General features: G+C 45.5%; 1 protein-coding gene across 1 annotated transcript in view; it reads left to right on the forward strand.

The window, feature by feature from the left end:
• ATP13A2 (ATPase cation transporting 13A2) overlaps nt 1-22,558 on the forward strand; it is a 34,712-nt gene extending 12,154 nt beyond the window's left edge. Inside the window, exons 2-29 of the mRNA XM_074218296.1 lie at nt 1,500-1,566; nt 1,811-1,978; nt 2,589-2,647; nt 2,870-2,996; nt 3,149-3,228; nt 3,630-3,707; nt 4,273-4,342; nt 5,123-5,257; nt 5,357-5,423; nt 5,786-5,917; nt 6,454-6,609; nt 6,814-6,924; nt 7,010-7,056; nt 7,776-7,964; nt 8,992-9,198; nt 10,487-10,582; nt 10,668-10,824; nt 11,194-11,314; nt 12,579-12,703; nt 12,891-13,051; nt 13,303-13,407; nt 13,635-13,714; nt 15,190-15,342; nt 17,009-17,105; nt 18,464-18,687; nt 19,199-19,350; nt 19,655-19,827; nt 20,131-22,558. Of these exons, the coding sequence (XP_074074397.1) occupies nt 1,500-1,566; nt 1,811-1,978; nt 2,589-2,647; nt 2,870-2,996; nt 3,149-3,228; nt 3,630-3,707; nt 4,273-4,342; nt 5,123-5,257; nt 5,357-5,423; nt 5,786-5,917; nt 6,454-6,609; nt 6,814-6,924; nt 7,010-7,056; nt 7,776-7,964; nt 8,992-9,198; nt 10,487-10,582; nt 10,668-10,824; nt 11,194-11,314; nt 12,579-12,703; nt 12,891-13,051; nt 13,303-13,407; nt 13,635-13,714; nt 15,190-15,342; nt 17,009-17,105; nt 18,464-18,687; nt 19,199-19,350; nt 19,655-19,827; nt 20,131-20,301 (3,508 nt within the window). The 3' untranslated portion in view covers nt 20,302-22,558. The remainder of the gene's footprint in view (nt 1-1,499; nt 1,567-1,810; nt 1,979-2,588; nt 2,648-2,869; nt 2,997-3,148; nt 3,229-3,629; nt 3,708-4,272; nt 4,343-5,122; nt 5,258-5,356; nt 5,424-5,785; nt 5,918-6,453; nt 6,610-6,813; nt 6,925-7,009; nt 7,057-7,775; nt 7,965-8,991; nt 9,199-10,486; nt 10,583-10,667; nt 10,825-11,193; nt 11,315-12,578; nt 12,704-12,890; nt 13,052-13,302; nt 13,408-13,634; nt 13,715-15,189; nt 15,343-17,008; nt 17,106-18,463; nt 18,688-19,198; nt 19,351-19,654; nt 19,828-20,130) is intronic.
• Nucleotides 22,559-23,055: the final 497 nt, after the last annotated feature.

Below are 23,055 nucleotides of genomic sequence, written 5' to 3' on the forward strand. Positions count from 1 at the left end.
TGACTCCAGAACAGAGATGCTTCTTGATCTTGGACTATTATTAGAGATATCCCTAGGACACGAATGCATTGTTGGAGTTGTGGATTGATCCAACCATTCTGGAGAGCAATCTGGAACAATGTCCAAAGGGCAATTAAACTGTGCATACCCTTTGATCCAGGAATACCACGGCTAAGTCTGTATCCCAAAGAAATATTTTAAAAAGGGGGGAGGAAGATTTACATGTATAAAAGATATTCATAGCATCTTTTTGTGGTGGCAAAGAATTGAAAATTGATGGGATGCCCATCAACTGGGGAATGGCTGAACAAGTTGTGGTATATGAATGTTTTTTAAAAAAAAGATGAGTTATCCAAGGACTGAGAGGCAGAAGAAAAGGATTTCAACACTCTCTTTGTTATTTGCTAAGTCTTGAGCAAATTGTCTTTCTCTAGGTCTGTTTCCCCATCTATCAAATGAAGAAGTTAGATGATCCCTCTTTTTTTTTTTGAAATTCTGACCTTCTGGGTGCTAAGGGTCTTTCTATCACCAACATTCTATGTTCTGAGGTCTCCCAGTTTTGACATTCTGTGTTTTAAGGTCCCTCCTAGCTCCATCATTTTATGATCCAAAGACCCTCCTAGTTCTGACCTTCTCACCTTCTGGAGAGGAAAGTGAGGTCCTTAAGAGGTCAACAGCCTTGAGAGTCCAGGGAGCTACTACTAGTGGCTCAAGCCCTGGGCTTGCTCTGAAGGGGTCATGGAAGTCTCTGGTTCCTGGATTCATTGATTGCGGAAGGGGAGGGGAGAAGAAATTCTAAGAATGTAAAGGCAGAGCCAGGGGAAGCACATAATAGTGACTTTTTTTTCCATTCTCCACACCCTCACCTGAATTGGCAAGATACATATATAATCTCAAAGGGCCTCCGCTTAGGAAATCTGGACCCATGGGGTGTGGATGGAGATTGAGAAGAGCTGACCTGAGGGGTGGGGCATGCCAGAGAAGTTCAGGGACCACATTTTGGGGTATGAGTTGACAACCTAGAATGCCCTCCCATTACCCACCCTACCCCCCAAAAAGTGTTTCCAAGTGTGGGATATAAAAGAGCATTTTGAATCAGCTCTCATTTCAGGCAAGTTTATTTCTTATTCCTCCATTGCCTCTCTTGTAAAATAAAAGGTCTGGCCTAAGTGTTTTCAGCTCCTAGGGTAGCAAGGTGGTACAGTGACACCAGACCTGGAGTCAGGAGGATCTGAGTTCAAATTTGACCTCAGAAACTTGATACCTACTCATTGTGTGACCTTGGGCAAGTCACTTAACCCTGATTACTTCAAAAAAGAAAGAAATAAGGGAAGAGTGCAGCAACTCAACTACACACCCATGATGTGAAGGGGGTATCCCCTTCTGTATGAGTCAAGGAGAGTTAGCAGGAAGGGAAGGAAGGGTGGGAGAATTGGTAATTTGGAGAAAGGAGGGGCCAAGGATCAGAGTGATGCTGGATTTCTCTCCCCAATTCACAGACAGCGATTGGACAGTCTTCTGCCTCACTATGGAACTTTGCCCCGGAGTCCAGCCAAGGCCTGTGTAGTAAGTGTTGGAGAGGGGGGCAGCGGGGGGGGGGGAGACAAGGGCCTTACTCTAGGAAAGTCTTCCCTCAGCCCCCATCTCCTTCACTGGGCCTACTCAGGAAGGGTCCTGAGTCAAACTCTCCACCCCCAAGCCTGCCTTCTCCACATCCCTCCATCCTAGCTTAGAATAACCAGATCACCCCCAAGGGATAGGGGCAGAGAAGTGATTTAGGAGCTTCCATTTCCCAACTCCCTCTCGCCAGGAGGTAAATGGCTACCAGCAAAGCCTGTGGCGGACTGGCCTTTGCCATGTGGGTGCCCTGCTGACTGCTGGTATCCTGCTGTTGATCTTCCATTGGAAACCCCAGCTTGAGGTCAAGGCCAAGTGCACCCCCTGCCCCTTACAGCAGGCTGACTGGTTGATCATCAAGGTAAGCTTCTTCCTGCTTTGCTGGAAGTTGGTGTAGGAGGATGTAGTTCTCAATTCCTTCATCTATAAGATGAAAGCAGTGAACTAGATGGATCTCTTGAGAGACCACGTTTCTAGCCCTCAAGCTTCATGAACTAATTTTATTCAACAATGGGCAAGCTGTCCCTCAATAAGCCTTGGTTTCCTCATCCGTAAAATGGGGACAATATTTTTCCCACTTATAACCTCACAGATTATAAGAAAAATGCTATGTACACTGTAAAGCTCTTTGAATCTGGGATACAGGTTTTTAAAAATTAATCATAATCATAATGATCATACATTTCTATGATTTTGAAGTTTAGAGAGAAAGTCCTTTTCTTTGTAAAACAAGCTAAAAAAAGCCCTAGTTTTTTGACTGGTATTGCCATTCTTATTCATAAGTTATACCCCCATAGAAAAATCAAATGACTACAACCAATGGTTGAGCACAGGGCCATGGTGGTGGTGAAGGTGTGAGCCAAAGGCAGGAAGGCACTGGGGAGGGGAGATCCTGCAGGGCTGGGAATAGATGGGGAAAAGGGTTGGGGGAGAGAATATCCCAGCACTCTACCATGGATTTTGTATTCTAGGATCAGTTTGGACAACTTTTCACCACCCGAGTTCAAACTGAGGTTATCAGTGAGGGCAGGTGAGGAGAATGAATATCCCTTCCCTCTTCCCCCAGGGAATCCCTCTCATTGAATCCCCCCCCCCCCATTGAACCTTCCTTCTCTCCCCCTAAATATGGGGCTGTTTTGGATGATTTTGGAATGAGCCTTTAGGGCTCTCCCACCTTTCAATAGCCTCAGCCTCCTTCTGTCTCAGCCTCCCCAGTGGGGAAGGAGGTAGCAGGACATTTCATCTTCTGTAGCCTGAATCCAACCCAGGAAGGCCGATGGGATTGGAGGCTGGAAGAAGATGGAAGGAACCACATGGCAGTGGGGATTTCAGAGGAGGAAACCTGGAGAGACACCATCCAACTCTACAGGAAAGAGGAGGTAACTATTGACCCCTGTCTTATCCACATCCCCTTCCCCTCTTGCCTCATGCTGCTTTTGACTTCTACCTCCCTCCTCCTTTGCCAAGAACCCAGGCCCTCCAGTCTCCTTCTAAGGGTCTCTGATACAGCTTTTGTCCCTCTCTCTACCAGGAAAACATCGTGCGGTATTATGTATTTGAAGGTGTTCGATATGTATGGATTGAGACTCAGAAGGCTTTCCGCCGTGTCAGGTGAGCCTACAGTTGTGGACCAAGCAGATAAAGAGTTAAGGACCCCTTCTAGGAATGACCTGGAAAGAAGCAAGCTGCCAGGGAGAACAACTGGTGCAGGGGTTTGGAGTGTAGTGGGAAAGAATGTTGGAGTGAGGAGACCTGAGGTTCCCTAAGTTATGTAACCTTGACTGGGTCTCTTAAGCCCTCTGGGACTCAATTTTCTCATCTGAAAAATGGACACAATAAACTTGGGCCACCACTTACCTCAAAGGTGAGGAAAGACTTTTGAAAAATTTTAAATTGTTGCAGAAACAAGAACTGTTATTTTTAGTGATGTGCCTGTAGATACAGGGAATGGGATTTAGTGGTGGCCTTCAGGGTCTGAGCCTTGACTCTCTTCCTCATACCTCTCCCCTCAGTGTGCTAGATGAGAACAGGACCTGTGAAGACCTTCATCGTTCCAGCACTGGACTCAGCCCCCAGGACCAGGACATAAAGTAGGCTTCCCCACTCCCACCTGCACTGAGCTTTACTTTCTATCTTAGTAAAATAGGGGCTTTGTGTCACTGGGAACGTAGCATGATATATGTTGGAATCTAAGATACTGGATTCAGATCCTACCTTCACAACTTACTAGATCTATCAATTGTACAGTTATAGTTTATATCAGATTCTTAGATGCCATGGAAGGGAAGGGTAAGGGGGATATTAGGAAAAAATGTTTTACAAGTTAAAGGGCTTTCTTTCTAAACTTCATTAGGAAAAAAGGGAGGAAATTAGGAAAAACTCTAAAGCTTGCAGAAAGATAAATGTTGAAAACCAGGTTTGCATGTAATTGGAACAAACTAAAAAATAATTTACTAGCTCTATAACATTGGAGAAGTTCTTTTCCCTTTGTGGGCCTCAGTTTCCTCATCTGCAAAGTAAGGGTTTGGATTAGATGAAATCAAAGGGCCCTTTTAGCTCTGGAACTATAATCCATGATCAATTCATGTTCATTATCAAAGGAGTAGGGCAGAGTGGAGATCACTTCCTCTTTGACTTTCCCCTTCTTTCCAACAGAAAGACGATATATGGCCTTAATCTGATTGATGTGCCAGTCAAATCATATGCTCGACTTCTGGTGGATGAGGTAGGAGTCAGCCCTTACCCATAGAGACACAGTAGCCTGATAGGAAGGGCAATGGTTAGTGCTAATCTCAGCTCTGGCCCTGACTAGCTGAGTAATGTTGGGAGAGGGATTTGTCCTCCCTCAGGTTTTGGCCTCAGGCTACCGTATTGTAATGTGAGGTTGGTAATATGGTGATATCAAAGGAAGAGTTCCAACCAGAGACAGATGAATAAGGGAAAGCAATGATCCCACAAAGGCCTAGGAAGTCAAGTTTCAATTCTAGACTTTGACTTTGGAAGACCCTTTCCATTTCTTGGCATTAGTTTCTTCTTCTAAAATAAGTATCAGACTAGATACCAATCTGGAAGACCCTTTGTAGCTCCCATTTCTATGGTTCTTTTCACATTATATTTATCCCTGTTGAAGTCTTGCTTATTTTTGAAGACTGAGATGTCATTTTTCCTTCAGGAAATCCTCCTTGATGGCTGTAGCTGGTTTCCTTTTTGTCTCACTATGGTCTTGGTTCTCATAATCTCCCAATCTCATAATATTGTCAACTAGAATTCTCTTTGTCTCCATCCTATCCCTTTGCTTTTCTGTTTCTGTTTTTGTATTTTCCCCTCCTCCTTGCACAGGGTTTAATAAATGCCTTTTGAATGGATATTTGGAGGGCAGGAAGTTGGTTTTCCTGACTAGATGGAGTTAAGAATGACTCATTGCTGTCCCCTGGTGGTCCAAGGTCGAGCTTGCAACTTAGCTGTTCCACTTGACCCACCTTCCTCTGTCTCTCTTCCCAACTAGGTGCTGAATCCATTCTACGTATTCCAGGCTTTCAGCATCACCTTGTGGCTCTGGGATGCCTACTACTATTATGCTGGTTGCATCTTCCTCATCTCCATCATCTCCATCATCCTGGCCCTCTATGAGACCAGGAAGGTGGGTACTAGGCTATGCTTGGAGAGGTGGGTAATGGGGATGAGGAAGGTGGACATTGAAGGGGTTCCTCATATCACCTCTCTCCCTTTTCGGTTTCAGCAAAGCCAGACTCTGCAAAACATGGTGAAGATGACCATGAGTGTGACAGTACGCCGGGCTAGCGGAGGTGAGATGGCAGAGAGGGGCCTCCTTGTAAACCCTGAGCCCCAGGATTCACGTCCACTCAATAGGCTTTTAATAACTGTCTGCTCCATGCTAAGCACTGTCCAAAGTCCTAAAGATACAAAGACAAATCAAACCCCTATCTTCATAGTGATTACACCCTACTGGGATGGGAGGGAGCCAGCCAAGGAAGCCTCAGGGAAGAAGGATTTAGGGAACCTTGTATCTCTCCATCCATTTTCCCTGCCTCATCTCACAGTGCTCTGAAAGTATAGCGTGAATTTGTTGATTTGATGTCCTGAGTTGTGGTGGGACAAAAGCAAATGGGGTGGGAGGGGACCAGAGCTAAAGTACCCATCATTGCAGAAAATGTGCTGGTCAATTCCATGGAGCTGGTGCCTGGAGACTGCTTGGTGCTCCCTCCCAATGGTATGCTGGTACCCTGCGATGCTGCCCTTCTCTCAGGAGAGTGCATGGTCAATGAGAGTATGCTGACAGGTGAGGAGGGCCTTGACCTTCCCCCAACACTGTCCCCTAAACTCCCAGCCAACTCCTGGGGGACCTGGAAGAGTATCAGGAAATAATTTAGAGGATATCGGAGCAGGGAGGGCTCTTAGAACTCAGAATGTCAGAGCTGGGAAGGAGACTAGAGATCATCTTCTCCAAGTCCTTCATTTTATGGATGAGGAGACAAAGACAGGGAAGACAATAACAACATATAGGTTAAATAAGTGGCAGAGTTGGGGTTTGGACCCAGGTCTTCTGATTTCAAATCCATTGCCTACCTTTCATCCAAGTGCATCTTGGGGGGAACCAAGTGAGGGATTGGGTGTGGGCTAAGATTTCTTTTTCTCCTTCTCCTGTCTTTGTCTCTGTGTTCTCTTTTCTCTCTCTCTCTCTCTCTCTCTCTCTCTCTCTCTCTCTCTCTCTCTCTCTCTCTCTCTTTCTCTTTTCTCTTTCTCCTATCCTTCTTCCTTGTCCCCCTGCCCCTTTACCCGTTACACACACAGTCATCATATGAGTCTCCCCCACAGGGGAGAGCGTGCCGGTGATGAAGACCCCACTCCCTAGTGGTCCCACTCCCTACTCCTCTGAGGAGCACCGCCGACACACAATCTTCTGTGGGACACTCATCTTGCAAGCCAAGGCCTACATGGGAGCTGAAGTCTTGGCAGTGGTGACCCGGACAGGTATGAGGAAGGGAGATAAATGAGGGAGGAAGCCTCCCTCTGCCACAGGGACAGTTGTCTGGGCAATCTACCACTAGCAGAGCTTGCCTCCCCAAGCTGTGGCTGGGACCCAATTCTCCTCCCATGGTCAAGGTGGGGATGTGGAGAGCACAGTGGTATTGGGCAGGACCAGAGATGAGGTCCCCGTCTCTTATCCCTGTCCAGGATTTTGTACAGCAAAAGGGGACCTGGTTAGCTCCATCCTTCATCCCAAACCCATCAACTTCAAATTCTACAGGGATGCCCTCAAGTTTGTGTTCTTTCTCTTTATTCTGGGTAAGTGTCCTGATCTCTGAACATCTCTGTTCTACCCCTTCCTCAACTCTGTCTCATGGCCTCTCTTTGATCTCTCTCCTTCTAGCTGCCATAGGCACCATCTATAGCATCGTGATCTTAATCCACAACCAGGTGAGATATTTCTGGGGAGGGGAGCAGGAGAGGGATGTATTTGGGCTCCTTTCCTAGTTGGAATTCCAGTCCCCTTAGAAGGCCCAGTTCAGTTCAGGGCTGCCATTTTTTCCCCTGAGCCTTTCTCTTTCTCAATATTCTTGTTCCTCCAAAGATGCCTTTTGTTATGAAGCAGTTCATACTCTTCCTGAACTGGGTTCATGGAAGTTGTTTCTTATCTTTTGTGTATGTGTCCCCTTCCTGGGCCTTGCTACCATACCACAGCCCACCCTGCCACTTTTCTCCATTGTTCTAGAGGTCTTATGAAGCTCCAGTCATTTTCCCATGGGCAAAGTACTTTGGGATCCCTACAAGAATAGGGATAGGGATTGAGAATACACTTCTCCTCCTTCCCATCCTCTTACCTGCCCTATTAGCCAAACAACCCCAGGGACAAAAAGAATACTGAATCTGGAATCACAGAACTTGGGTCTATTGCTTACTGGCTGTGTGACCTTGGGCAAGTAACTTCCCCTCTCTGGGTCTCAGTTTTCTCATCTTTAAAGTGAGAGGATTAGATTAGTTGACATCCCAGGTACCCTCTAGATCCTTAGTTATGAAGAACCTTAGGTTTTAAAATCTGAACAGAAGGAAGGAGAGGCAAGAGCAAAGGTGATACTGGGGGGGTGAGATCACCTCATACCAGGTATTCACACCTGAGTCACTTACCCATCCTTCAGGTAACAGTAGAGGAGATTGTAAAGCGGTCCCTAGACCTGGTGACAGTGGTGGTACCTCCAGCACTCCCAGCTGCCATGACAGTTGGCATCATCTATGCTCAGAATCGCCTCAAGAAACATAAAATCTTCTGTATTAGCCCACCTCGCATCAATCTGGGGGCCAAGCTGCGGTTGGTCTGCTTTGACAAGGTAGGAAGGAGCCTGGAGCCCAGGTCTGGAAAGGGGAGTGGGGGGGGCAAGGGAAGTGTAGATGAGGTAGGGCTAAGCAGATGTAATCTAATAGACATTCATTAGACACCTGCTGTATACACAGCACTCTGCAGGAGAGGCACCTGAAGTATTTAACTCAAAGGCCCCAGGGCCATAGTGAAAGCAATGGACTTTGGACATCTTAAAAGATCAGAGAGGTGGCCATTGTTGTGTTATTATTGTAATATTTACTACTACTACTACTACTACTACTATTACTACTACTACTACTACCACCACTACTACCACTACAGGCTTAGATAGGATAGTATCTCTACCCTCTTTGTCAAAGTCTCATTATAGCCTGTGATAAACAGTGAGCTCTGACAGCCTAGGTTTTTATGATTGTACCAGCTTTGACATTCTAAAGTCCTTTCCAGCTCTGCTCTAAGGTCTCTTACAACTGTTATTTTTCATTCTAAGCTTTATTCTGGTCCTAAAATTCTATGTCCTTTGTTCCCTCTCAACTCTGATATCCTGTGTTCTAAGGACCCTCCCAACTCTGACATTCTGTGTTCTAAGGACCCTCCCAATTCTCATAATATGTGTACTAAGGGTCCTCACAGCTCTGACATCCTGTGGTTCTCACTTCCCAACCGAATTATGTTAGTCTCTGGTCCACATTTTCGGTATGAACTCCAAGGAAGGAAGGCTCATTTCTTACCAGGATACAAGGAGGACAGGGATGAGGGAGGCTGTGGTCAGAGCTGGGTCTTGAAGGCTTGTAGAAAGACTTCAAAAGACTCAGGGGACTGAGAAAGGTCAAAGGATTGGGGAACCTGTTTTGGAGTCAGAAGACCTGGACTGAATTTGAATCCAGTCCACTTAACAGCTGCTTCTTGCTGGGCAAGTTCCTTCTCCTCAGCTTCCTCTACTGCAAAATGGGGGTCATAATTCTCCCACTTTTCATCTCATTTAATCATGGAGATAAAATTCTGATCTTCCCTACTTCCCCACCCCTCTCCAGACAGGCACATTGACAGAGGAAGGCCTGGATGTTTGGGGTGTGCTCCCCTTGAAAGGTCACGATTTCCTGTCCCTGCTCCCAGACCCACGGCAGCTCCTCGGAGGTCCCCTGTTCACTGCCCTGGCCTCCTGTCATTCCATCTCCTTGCTAAATGACCAGCCCATTGGGGACCCCATTGACCTCAAAATGGTGGAGTCTACTGGCTGGGTAAGAGCAGTCTGTCCAACCTCTATGCTCTGTCTCTGATGAGCTCATCTCCAGTCAGATCAATAAAAAGGGATTGGGTTGAGGTGGGAAGCAAGGGTCCCTGTTGTAAAAAGCATTTGATGTGAGATCAGGATGCTTAACTCTGCTACGTCCTCACTATGTGGTCTTGGGAAAGTCCCTTAACCTCTTGAGCTTCATCTGTAAAATGGGGGTACTGACTTAGGTAGAATATAAAGTTCTTGTGTACCTTCAAGCTTGGCTAACTTTGGGGACCTATACAAGATAGGCCAGTAGCACTCTGCCAATAGAAATTCAATTGAACTAATTTTTAAACCTTTAAAATTTAACTTGCCATCATTGGTGATGTTTTTCAAACTGCTTTTCCAACCTCTACTTGTAGGCACTTTCAATTCTCTGAAGGGTATGAAGAAGAAATAAAAATTTGAAAATTAACAACACAAATACATTTTTTTTTTAAGATTTTTGTAAGGCAATGGGGTTAAGTGGCTTGCCCAAGGTCACACAGCTAGGTAATCACTTGAGTGTCTGAGGCCGGATTTGAACTCAGGTCCTCCTGACTCCAGGGCCAGTGCTCTATCCACTGTGCCACCTAGCTTCCCTGACACAAATACATTAAAAAAAATTTTTAGTATTTTATTTTCCCCCAAATAGTTGGAAAAACAATTTTTACATTAATTTTTAAAATTTTGAGTTTCAAATTCTCTCCCTCCCCTGCTTCCCTCACTGAGAAGGCAAGCAATTTGATATATATGATGTAGTCATGCAAAACACATTTCCATGTGAGTCATTCTGTGAAAGACAACACAGACCCCCCAAAAATCTCAAGAAAAACAAAGTCAAAAAATAAGTATGCTTCCATCTGCATAAATGTTGTTGGGTTTTTTTTAATTCAGAAGCCACATTAAAACAACCAGCTTTGATAGGTCACTTTCAGGGGAATTCTCTTTTGAAGACATCCCCAAAGTTATCCAAGTTTAGCTGCACAGAGCCTTTGTGATCATCCCCCTCCAAAAGGGTTGTTCTAATGAAGGTCTGGTGGGCTTCAAACATTGCAGAGATGGAGCTGTTATTATTTGTTTGTATCTTAGCATCATCCACCATTCCACTGTTCGTCTCTGTCTTCAAAGAAACTTCCAAGTTCAACCCCAAGCCTTCCTTACTCAGTTTCCATTGGCCAAGGGGTTAGCTGCTGTCCCCGTTTGCCTATCACCTTGGCCATGCCCACCTAGTGACAACCTCATCTGTGACTTTTTTTGCCTATTTCCAGTTCCTGGAAGAAGAGGGATCAGAGACCTTAGCATTTGGGACCAAGGTGATGGCTGTGATGAAGCCCCCACCCCTGGAGGAGCAGCTGCAAGGGACAGTAAGCTGGGTGGGCTAACTGGAGTGGGACGGGGCAAGGGAGGGATGGAGGGCAATGCTCACCTGGCTTTTCTTGGTTCCTGCAGGAGCCCCTGGAGCCCATCGGCATCCTTTGCCGCTTCCCCTTCTCATCAGCCTTGCAGCGGATGAGTGTGGTGGTCGTGAGGCATGGGGGAGCCCCGCCAGAGGCTTACATGAAGGGGGCCCCTGAGATGGTGGCTGGTCTCTGTACCCCAGAGACAGGTGAAATAGAACATTATCACCCTTACCCCCACTGCCTCCTGAGCCTGCCAAGTTTCACTCCCCAAACCCAGAGGGTTGGTGGTTCAGAACTTTCTCCCAGTGGATTCCCAGGCTCTCTAGTCCTATAATGAGCAGTGGAAAATCAAGCCTTGAAGTTTGCCCAAGTATTCTTTGGGTTCAGGGTCTCAGACCACTGCTATTCCCCAAATCCCTGTCCCCAACCAAAGGGCCTCAAACTCTAATTCTAATTCCTCTTAATTCTTAACCCACCCCTCCCAATATCCCCTTAGAAGAGCATTTGATCCCCTCCCACCCTGCCAGCTGGGTGACCTGCACCCCTAATGATATCAGTCACCCCTGTTTCTCCAGTACCTCCAGATTTCTTCCAAATACTCCAGCACTACACGTCGGATGGATTCCGGGTTCTGGCCCTGGCCTTCAAACCCCTGCTTATTGCTTCTACCTTGGAGAAGGCTCAGCAGCTAACCAGGTGAGGTACCCCCAAGAAACATTCCTCACCCTTACTTTCTTCAAATCTTCCATTGATTTCTAATCTCCCAAGGGTGGGCAAGCTCTCCTTCATTGCAGATCTCAACTCCTGCTGCAGATGTGACTTGTCATCCATGTCTAAATCAATCCACAACCCTCTAAGCTTTTCCTTGGTTCTTTTGTTCTAGGACTCATTTAAGTGATCTGGGGTTGAACCAGGTGATCTCTAAATGCCCCTTGTGATCCAAGGGATCTATCTAATCCCATCTCATTTTATAGAGAACAGAAATTGAGGTCAAAAGAGGAAAACCCTTCAAGGTCTCTTCCAATCCTGAGTCCTAGGATCTGCTCTTGGGAAATTCATCCATGGGCCTTCAATCTTATTTCATCATTAGTTTGCCTCCTTCGCATCCATTCACACATGGCCACACTTCATGATTTTTGCTATTAGCCCAGCAATTGTTGGATTTGCCTTGGTCGACCTAGGCCCACCAGGCTCCCATTGTTGATGGAAATTATATTTGCTTGGCACGGAATAGACGGTTTCCTCATCTATTAAATGAGGAAGTCAGATTAGATGCCCTGGAGGGTTCCTTCCAGTCCTAGATCAGAGGGAGGTTGAACCAAGATAACTTTGGAAGTTCATTCCTGCTTTAAATCCATGGTGCCTGGGACCCTGTGCCTGGATTCCATCTACAGCATTTGTCCATGATGTTCATTAATGTAGTAGAGGAACCCTGCTATTTGTTTGTCCTTTTGCAAGTCATTACAATCAATCAATCAACAAATTAATTATATTAATACAGTTTATATTACAAATTCATATGTTAATTAATCATATATACCACAGAATTGAAAGAGCCCCTCACCCTCAGGGAGCTTCCCTTCTCTTAGGGGAGACAGAAAAGATATAATATGAACACCAGGTTGTCTGGGAGAGGGGTTCCCACGGGAGGAGAAGGGGCTAGAAAAGGCTTCAGGAAAAAGGTAGAGCTTGAGCCAAAGCTTCAATTTCTCCCTCGCCTGACCTCCAGAATCCCCAGGAGGGGCGGGAGTATAAGAATTCTATTACCCATTTTCCCAGATGGAGACACTGAGACTCAGAACCTGGTAGGTGATTAATCAATGCTTGGTTATTGATTGACTAATATCTCTCAGCTAACAGGACTTCAGGACCCTAGTGCTCCTTCCCCTGTGCTACAGGGAGGCTCCGGGCCCCCTCTGACCTTTGCGCTTGGGCTGACCATCCCCTCTTTTCTCCCCAGGACAGAAGTGGAGAGTGGGATGACTCTGTTGGGCCTCTTGGTGATGAAGAATGTGCTGAAACCAGAGACAGCTCCCACCATCGACACCCTGCGCAGGGCCAACATCCGCACGGTCATGGTCACAGGTGCATGAATGCTGGGCCTAGGGAGGGTCCCAAGGGGCAGCAGCCCAGAGAAGAGCAGCCCCTAGGGACTTAGTTTGCCTTATCTGTAGCTCCACTTCCCTCCTCGTAGCCACCTAGAGTTCAGGTAGTAGTTCCTGGATCTTCTTCTGACTCTGGTCCACCCTACCTACCCTCTTCCTACCCCCAGGGGACAACATGTTGACTGCAGTTAATGTGTCTCGGGCCTGTGGCATGGTGAGGCCCCAAGAGCCAGTGGTGTTTGTCCAAGCCTCAGCCCCTGCTCATGGCAAACCAGCTTCAATCAAATTCGTGCCCTTTGAGGCCTCCCCTGTTGGGGGACAAACTGAAGTAAGTCTTCTGGCCATCCCAGCCTTCCTTCCCTTCCCTGAGCTGATGTTCTGGAAGGAAGTGGGCCTAGAAGCAGGGGGTGGACTTTGACTCCTGAGGCTCCTTAACCCCATACCCCCTATTCAACCATTCCCTGATGAATGGGGTACCCATGAAAATGTAGCTCCCCAGAGGCTGGGGCAGAAGGACCCAGAAGCTTGGGACACCTGAGCTCTGGAGTCTCACTGGAATCTCACAGAGACCCATTTCAGCATAAAGGGTTCATTGTGGAGCCGACTGAGAAGCACTGCCACCTAGCACTGAACGGGAAGGTGTTTGCTGTGGTTTTGGATCATTTCCCTGAACTTTTGCCCAAGGTACTGCTCCCCCCCCCCCCCCAATCTCTGAAAACCATTCTGGTGTTTCCTTGGTTCATATCTCAACTCCACCTGCTATGTGACATTTTCTGAATCTCAGGGTTGGATCCCAGGTGGTTCCTAAACTCCCTTCCCACTAAGCCCTCTGGAATGGGGTGTGTCACCTTCTCCCTCTTCCTCCCTACCCTTCCCGGGCAGCTGCCATACCCATTCTTGCCACCCTCTAGATTCTGCTGCAGGGTACCATCTTTGCTCGGATGACACCAGAACAGAAGACCCAGCTGGTGTGCGGCTTTCGAAACCTGAAGTAAGTGACCTCTAGGATGGCAGTAAATGATAGATTTCCACCCCCCCAAACCCCTCCCTCCTCCTCCCAACCCCTGGGCAAGTTTCTTCTCTTCTCAGGGTATCCCTCATAGGAAGGGGAATGGACTAAATATTTCAGGTAGGGTTTAGATTATTTTTACTCCTTGGGCTTCAATTTTTCCCATTGTAAAATAAACAGATTAGATTAGAAGACCCCACCCTTACCTCCCCAGAGGCCTTTTAGCTCAAATTTTTTTTGGTCTATCAAATCTCTTCTCATTTTATAGTATAAGTCTAGGGGTCTTGAGACTATCTAATCCAACCCATTCATTTTATAAATAAGGAAATTGATCTCCCTTTTCCCCCTCCCACCAAGTTAAGTGACTTGTCTAAGGTGGATGGATGATCTAGGAATCACAAAAATTCAGCCTTAGAAGGGACCCCAGAGACACTTAGTAATTACCTAGCCATGTGGGCTTGGGCAAGCCACTTAACCCCATTGCCTTGAAAAAATATCTTAAAGAAAAAAAAGAAGGGACCCCAGAGGATGTTTAGTTTGCTGTCTTCCTGAATGAGAATTCTTTCAATAGTATCCCCAACAAGTAGTCAATCTCATCTCTATTTAAAGAGTGATCTTATATCTTTCTGAAGTCTCCCATTTTATTTTGAGATAGCTCCCAGTATTAAAATGATATTCTTTTAAAAAAATAATAAAAATTTGAATTTAATTTTAAATTTAAATTTTAAGCTTTCCAATTATAAGCCTCTCCAATCCTCTACTCCACTAAAAAAAAGAAAGGGAAAAACAATTGAGATGACTATTCATAGTCAAGTAAAATGAATTCCTACATCGGTTTTGTCCAAAGTGTTGCCTTCTCATCTGTTTAAAGTCCATCACCTCCCTGGCAGGAGGTGGGGAGCAGACTTCTTCTTGGATCCTCCAGTTATCTTTGTTTATTGCATTATTCTTAAGTCTTCCAAATTGTTCTATGATAGTTTCTTTGGTTCATCTCACTTCATTCTAGCAAGGTCTTCCCTATTTCAGATTAAAACCTACCTCCTCTAGATCTCCCTCCTATTCCTAGTTCTATCTTCTGGGAACAAAACAAATCTGATCTCTCTGTCATGGGACACTTCCAATTCTCTTGGTTTCTGTTCTATGGCCAGATTTCCTCCAAAGGCCTTCCCAACTCTCAAGGTCTTGTCTCAGCCATCCCTGATGGTTCTGTTACTGTGAACCCCACCTTGGGGACTGGGGGTGTGGAGAGCTTGACTTGAAAATTGTCCATGCTTGGGGGAATCCATGCTACCTCTTGAGTTTTGGCCTGGACCTCTGAAGAAAGCTCCACACCTCTCTAACCCAGCTCACCCTTGCCCCAAGCCTACCTTGGGATTGATCTACTCCCTTCACCTAGCTGGGCAGACCTTCTGGGATAGGACAAGACATATTGACAGTCCACATCCTTTCCTTGGCAGCTACTGTGTGGGCATGTGTGGTGATGGGGCCAATGACTGTGGGGCCCTGAAGGCAGCTGATGTGGGCATCTCCCTGTCAGAGGCTGAGGCTTCAGTGGCATCACCTTTCACCTCCCAGATCACCAACATTGAGTGTGTACCTAAGGTGATCAGGTGAGTGGTACCATGGGAAAGAGACCTTTGGAAGCGGCAGGAAAATACTTGGTGAGGGGAGAAAGCAAGGGATGATTTATTTGAGGTTCATTAGGTGTAAGCACTATTGCCAGTCCCTTATCTCTAAGGAAATCCCCCTCAAAGGGCCAAGAGCCCAGTAATAAACATGACTTTCTATCATACTATTTTTACTTTCAGAAAACTCTTGGCTCTCTCAAACTTTGGAAGGGGATCACTGATCATTTAGTCAGCTTTCATTAAGCCAGACACTGTCCTAAGCAATGGGAATACAAAGAAAGACAGAAACAAGGTCCCTGTCCTAAAGGAGTTTATACTCCAATGGGGGAGACATCATGTAAATATTAGGGATACAGAAGATATAGCCTGAAATCAGAAGTGATCTGGGAGATCTAAGGAAACTCAAGGAATGTAGGAATTTAGGAATCTACCCCAAATGCTCACATGGCCTATCTGTGCCCATGGTAGAGCATTCTGAGCTCACATTGATCCAATCAGCCAAACAACTTGACTCCAATACAGTGATACCATTTTGGGCCTCTTTGGGAATGGAGGACAACCATCAATCCAGGTGATGTCATTAGTGCTGAGGCTATTCTAAGGTCCCAATAAGACTCTGATCCCTCAGGCCCAGTAAGGGATGTCCTTTTACCCCCAGTTCTACACCATGTAGACCAAAAATTGGAGTTGAAAAGAGAAGCGAGCATGGTGAAATAGAAGAGAACTGAATTTTAAGTCAAGGACCATAGAGGAGGAAAAAACTGGTCTATCAAATATAGAATCTAGAATTGGGTTATTCTACATCTGACTCTCAGTGCTATATGACTGGACAACTAATTTAGCCAAGTCTAAATTAAAACTTTCTTAACTTAAATATCTCAAAAGTCTGAAACTACTCTCTAAGATTCTCTAGTTCTTGCCCAGTGGCAGCTTGCCTCTAGAGAGGGAGTTTTCACATCAATGAAATGGCAAGTTCATGATTTATAGATAGTATTTTATTATTATCTCATTTATTTCTTGATGGAGTTCAGATAGAAATGGTTCAAGGACAACCTGATATTCTTTTATATGTAATGTCTGGTAGCATTCTGTTAGCATGGTTCAGGCAAGTGTTCCCCATGGAGGGACTTTTGATAACATCCTTGGATCTTAGCCATCTAAATCACTTTTAATCACATTCAACAAATCCAGTGCTGATTTTTATCATCATTATTATTACTATTATTTATTTCACGATTATATGAGTTTTACTCTTCTATAATAATATAATTATATTATCATTCTGTGATAATAAGACTTACCCATGTCATTTCATGTGTCTGGGTGAGACTCACAGAAATGGTTTAAGAATAAATCGATAACCTCTTATCATTGAGGTCCTTTCAGACTACAGTGTAGGTGGATACAAACAAAGCTTTTTATACCAGAAAAAGTGTATTGGGATGTGTTGCGTTATTGTTAATAGTAATGAAAAAGATCTAACACCAGCCCTGTTGAGCCCCTGCAGAGGGAGGGCGTCTTCCCCAAAGACAGACCCCAAGATGACAGCCAGGGTAGGCTTTCAGTTGACCCTAGTGGGGTCTTTCCTTCCCCTCCTCTCAGAGCCCTAAAACCTTTCATTGTTTGTGTTTTCCCCCCTACATCACAGGGAAGGGCGTTGCTCCCTGGTCACCTCCTTCTGCATTTTCCAGTACATGGCCCTCTATAGCTTCATCCAGTTCATCTCTGTCCTACTGTTGTACACTGTGAGTATGAAGGAAGAGGGGAGCAGGGTCTCCCCCTTCAGTTCCCCATTAGCTAATTCTTCTCAACTTGTATTCTGTCAAGACAATTCTAAGAACATGCTTGAAACTGACCTCCAGGAAGCTTCCCCAAACTACAAGCTTTAATGGCTCCATTCATTCCAGAATTTCAAGTTTCTATTTCCATAAGAATTTGGCTAGTTTATGCTGTGTAGTTGTGGGCTTACTTCCACTCTTTAGACAGGGGGCTCCCTGAGGGCAGTTGTTGTGTCTCCACTCCCCCCATCAGAAGCTTCTTCAGCTATTCAATCTAAATTCAGTTCAGCAAAGATTTATTAATTACCTACTGTGTTCTGAGCATTGTTCAGGCGTTCTAGGTGTTCAATGACAAAAATAAGCACAGTTCCTGGCCTCAGGGAGCCTACATTCTAATGGAGTGAAAGAAATACAAAATATAGATGAAATAGATAGCTGATGATTTTTGGCAGCGGTGGGATTAGGGGAGTCAGGAAAGACACCAGGGGGAGAGGTGACCTCAAGTGATCCTTAAATGAACAAGGGATTCTAGGAGGCAGAGATAAAGAAATAGCACCTTGCAAGCATGAAAAATCCAAAAGCATGGAGGTGGGAGATGGATGGGAGGTATATATTGTGGAAGTCATGCTATTTTGTTGTTGTCCTTCATAACTGAAGAAGACCATGACATCAAATGAATAATGGTATGACTAGAATGTAAATTATATATATATATATATATATTAGGGGGAATAATACGAAATTGTGGTCTGGGAAGATAGTCTAGAGCCAGATTGTGAAGGACTCGTAAATCTCCCCCCCAAAAAGGACATTGTATTTTATTCTAGAGGCAATTAAGAATCTGTAAAGTTTCTTATATAATGAAGAAACCATATTGATGACCAGGTCTTCCAGCTGAGGATGACAAGAAGAGGGGACAAAAAGTGATGAATGGTACTGGTCCAAGGTTAGGTTTCTGGACTCATCATCAATCAATCAGTCAATCAACAAGACTTTGTCAAGGTTCTGATGTATTTATATTCTGATATATTTGGTCATAACAAATGAAAGCCCTGTGCTCAAGTCTAGGATACAAAAGCAGAAACAAAATAGTTCTTGCCTCCGAGAACTTCCATTCTATCTAGAATACTCATTTCCCAGGGTAAGAATTCCTTCTCTTACCTACATAGTAATCTACATGGAATGTAACTTGAGGATAGAGACTGCACTTTTTGTGTAGATAAATACTACTGACTCCTTTTTATGGTACAAATAATAAGAGGTTCAATACATTCTCATCAGTTGACTGATTGATGCCATTAACTTCCCAATTGCCTCTCCCCCAGATCAGTACTAATCTAGGTGACCTACAGTTTCTCTTCATTGACTTGGCCATCACAACTTCAGTCGCAGTACTAATGAGTTTCACAGGACCTTCCTCAGAGTTGGGGGTCTCTCGGCCCCCAGGAGCCCTACTCCGTGTGGCCGTCCTGGGCAGCCTCCTCCTACAGACTGCTCTGGTTGCGACCATCCAGCTCAGTGGCTACTTCATCACCATCTCCCAGCCCTGGTGAGGCCCTAGTCCTTCTTCCATCTCCAGGTTCTCAGTGTGGTCACTCCTTTGGGAAATATGGTTGAATCCCTGAGGGGGGGAATATGGTACCTTCTACATATGGAAGAGCACAGACAAGTTGGGTAATGTCCAGAAGAAAGAAATATATGCCCTAGGCAAAGGGCATAGAATAAGATTTCATTTCTGAATTTTAATGCCACACAAAAATCAGTTAAAAGGAATGGAGGCATCTAGCCAAGAGAAGAGAAAGCTAAGGGAGGAGAGGCATGGAAGTGGGCCATGACAGCTATCTTCAGGAATTTGAAAGAGAGATTAAACTTTTTCTGTTTGGCCCCAAGAAACAGAAGCCTCCAAAAAGCAGATTGAGATCTGGCATCAATAGAGATCTCTCAGAGGGGCTGCTCTGGGAGGTGGGTGGCTTGGCCCTTTGCAGATCTTCACACCAAATCTGGCATATTCCTAACCTTTAAGCATCCTTCCTTTCCTCCCCTCCTCCCTGCCCCTACAGGTTTGTGCCGTTAAATAGAACAATGTCAGGGGCCCAGAACCTGCCCAACTACGAGAACACCGTAATTTTCTGCCTCTCAGGTTTCCAGTACCTCACGCTGGCCGTGACAATATCTAAGGGACCCCCTTTCCGTCGCCCACTCTACACAAATGGTGAGGCCTGGGCAGGCAAGGAAGGATGGTAGAAGAGAGGGATCTTGGGTCTTCTAGGGATCTTCCCTACCTTCAGGGAAGAGCAGGGGCCTTTTCCAACCTCACCATTCCCCTTACCTCCCCCCTCCCCCAGTCATCCTCAAGGTCCTCAGAGTCAGTCAACAAACACATCTGCTGTGTGTTAAGCACTGAGGATACTAAAAAAGTCCTTGCCCTCAGAGAGGGAAAGATGACATACAAACAACTGTGTACCAATAAGAGGTTAATGGGATCATAATCTCACCTTTCTTCCCCATCCACCCAGTGCTTTTCCTCTTGACCTTGTTTGCCCTGGCCACCATCCTGGTCATGCTCCTCTTCGGCCCACCAGCCTTCCTGCTGAACTGGCTGACCCTGAAGGACATCAAGGATACCCAGTTCAAGCTCCTGCTACTTGGCTTGGCTGCCCTCAACTTCGTGGCCTCGTTCATGCTAGAGGTGCCTGAGGACCTGTAGGGCATGTTTAGTGTGTTGGGTGAAAGTGGGGGAGAGTATCTGGAGGTGACCACTCAGAAAACTGATAAAAGAAGATGATACTAAGATTCAGAGTGGACCCAGAGTCTTATAATTGCTAAGTAGCAAGACTAGAACTCAAACCCATCCCTTTTGAGATCAAACTCCGGGAAGGGACAAGAGTAGAGGAAATTGAAGGGGGTAGGGAAGATAGGACCAGTATACAAGGCTGATGGAGAAACAGGTTTTGGTGGGGAAACTCAGAAATCTTCATTTTTCTTCCTGCAGTGTATCTTTGACCAGTGGATCCCCAGGTGTTTCCGATACCTGTGCCGGAAGAAAGTATCCAAAAAATTCTTCAAGCGGCTTGAACAAGAGTTGGCCCAACAACGAACACCCTGGCCCCCACTTCATCAGCCCATCCTGGCCACCCCCAAGACAGCCTCTGTCCTGAGGTAGCCCTGGATCCTGGGGACATTCCTGGGGTGGAGGTCTGAGCCCCCCCCTCCCCACCTCATCTATTTATGCATCTTGGTAGCAACACTGTACATGGCATGGGATTGCCAACACTTCTCAAGGACCTGAGCCCTTCATCCTTGACTGAGATTTGGGGGCTGGGGCAACTTGAGCCACCCCCAAAGGCATTGAATTCCTTCCTGGACATCACCCCCTGCCCTATCCCAAACCAGCTTAATTTCCTTACCTTACCTTGGAAATAGTTTAGTTTTTTATCCACAGACAAGGGTTCATGGAGAGTCAGATGCAGCTGACTTTCAAAGCCACTATTGACAGACTGAATAAATTTGCCTTATTTTCCTGGATATCTGGTCTTATGTGAGACCCTGGCCCTAACCAGTAGCCCCTTGCTCAGGATGTCTCCTCTTCTGCCTCTGCCTCCACCTCTCCTTTGTCCTGAACCTCAGCAGAACAGCAAGTGTGACCCCCGGTCCACTGACCCCCAGACGTGGTCCACCGAAGAGAACCTTAGACTGAGAGTGAGGACACTTGGATTCTAGGGTCAGTTCTGCAAAATATTCAACTCTGCAAACTCACAGCTCATTTCCCCTCCACAAGCCTCAGTTTCCTTTTCTGTAAACTATTGGACAATAATACTTGCAGCACGACCTACCTCACAGGGTTGTTGTGAGGAAAGTGCCTTGTGAAACATTTAGAAATGGCGCTTACTATCATCATCGGGGCCAGTCAATGTTGAACCAACATCGGGCTGCCTTTGGGTCCCTCCAGCACCTGTCTGTGGGTGGGGACCAGCAGAAGTGAGAACAGGGGCCGGACTGGTGAAAACAAAAGGGAGGCAGAGATGACCCTATACTGGGAGGGTAAGAGCTAACCTGATGAATGGGCAGGCAGGATCAGAAAAATAATTCAACAGAGTAGAGCATAGGACCAAATAGAATCAGATAGAGTGTAATAGCAATAAATGTCAAGGCTTACATAAGGGTTCAAAAAATCAATGTCACAAGGACCAAGTAAGTGAGATATGGTTAAGCAGTAGTTTATCTGAAAAAGCATATGGAGGTCTGTACAAATAAATGATAGGAGATGGTCAGCAAGAAAGCTAAAGAGATCCTAGGCTACTTAAAGAGAAGGATCAGGAAGGTCACAACCCCACTGTGTCCTTTCCCTGCCAGACCCCCTTTGTAGAGTAATGCACTTAGTTCTGATCTTTATACTTTAGGAGGAATATTAACCATGTCTAGCTTGTCCAATGGGCACCATGAGTTCATATTTGGCCTCAGACACATTAACTATGTGGCCCTGTTTGCCTCATCTGTAAAATGAGCTGGAGAAGGAAAAGGCAAATCATTTTAGTCTCTGCCAAGAAAACCCCAGATAGAGTCACAACAATTAAATACGACTGAAACAGCCCAACAACAAAACTTATCCAGACCCAATATGTGGAATCCATATTAGATAAGGATTCTGGCCATTACAGATATTAAAACAGTCTGACTTTGGACAAATCCAGTTGGGTGTTTTGTCTGACTCTACTGCTGACCTGAAATTCTTTCATCCTGTAAACAGAATGTTGATTTTGAACAAGAAATGTGGAATGGGCAGGGACATCTTCAAGTATTCAACGGTCTCTCAGGGAGATGATCCCTTCTGAAAGATTGGTGGACAGTGGAGGGAGATGACCCTCCAATTAAGGACCAGATGGAGATCCTTCTCCCTTAGCTTTCCTGCCAGTGACCTTTCCCTCTCCCCCATTTGTGGCTGGTCACTGAAATTCACCTCAAGCCCACTCTACTTTCCAGCAATGATAGACTTGGACCCTTCTGGCTCCCTACTTTGAGCAACAGATATGTCTATTCATATAACACTTGGATAACCTGAAAGTTATTGTTTTGGTTAAGATGGAGGATCACCAAGTCTTCCCATTTGACATAGTGATAAAACCTAAGGTCCTTTAGGTCTTGGTGTTTATTCTAATAGCTGTTGCCTCCAGATACACACCCCACCCCCAGACACTGCCATCTGGCCTGCTGGTATACCCTATAGATGTCTGGGTCTTGCCTGTTTCCTTCTATCTGTGTCCTTAGGATTTCTGGAGCCTTCATCTTCCTTGCAGCTAAACTGTTCTTTATATGTTGTCTTCAGTTGTGAGCTCTCTGAGAGCAGGGACTGTCTCCTTTTTTCTAATTGTACCCCCAGAACTTGACATAGTAAGTGCTTAATAAATTTTCTCATTTATTCATTCAAGAGGGATTATTTAGGACAATGCCTACCTAGCTTGTTGATTGATTACCCAGCCCCTGACGACAGAAATAACAGAAAGTGAGTTAAGATTGAACATTTTAAACACATACCCATCCCATGTAAACCTTGGGAGTTGTTCAAAAGAGTTGCCTCAGGAATCATCTCAGAATCACAGAACTTGAAAGAGTTGGAAGGGCTTACCAAGGTCATGGAAGCCAACCCATACAGAGTTCTCCTTGAGTTACAATGAGTTTCTCATTACTGGATGTGTCTGAGCAGAGGCTGGATGACCCCCTGAGAAAGAGGATTTCTACTTAGATGTTCACTATGGTCTCTGGCAGATAAGACAGGTTGGTTGGACTCATTTATGGGAGTGAGGGTAATGATGACTGGAGGGCTTTCAGCTATGTGAGGGTTGTTCCCTTCAGCTATATAGAAGGGTTACTTAACCCCAGCTATGAGTGGGTTGCCAAGAAGGCGATTTAATCTTGGGGT

This window comes from Macrotis lagotis, chromosome 1 (assembly GCF_037893015.1).
Source record: "Macrotis lagotis isolate mMagLag1 chromosome 1, bilby.v1.9.chrom.fasta, whole genome shotgun sequence".
Lineage (NCBI taxonomy): Eukaryota > Metazoa > Chordata > Mammalia > Peramelemorphia > Peramelidae > Macrotis > Macrotis lagotis.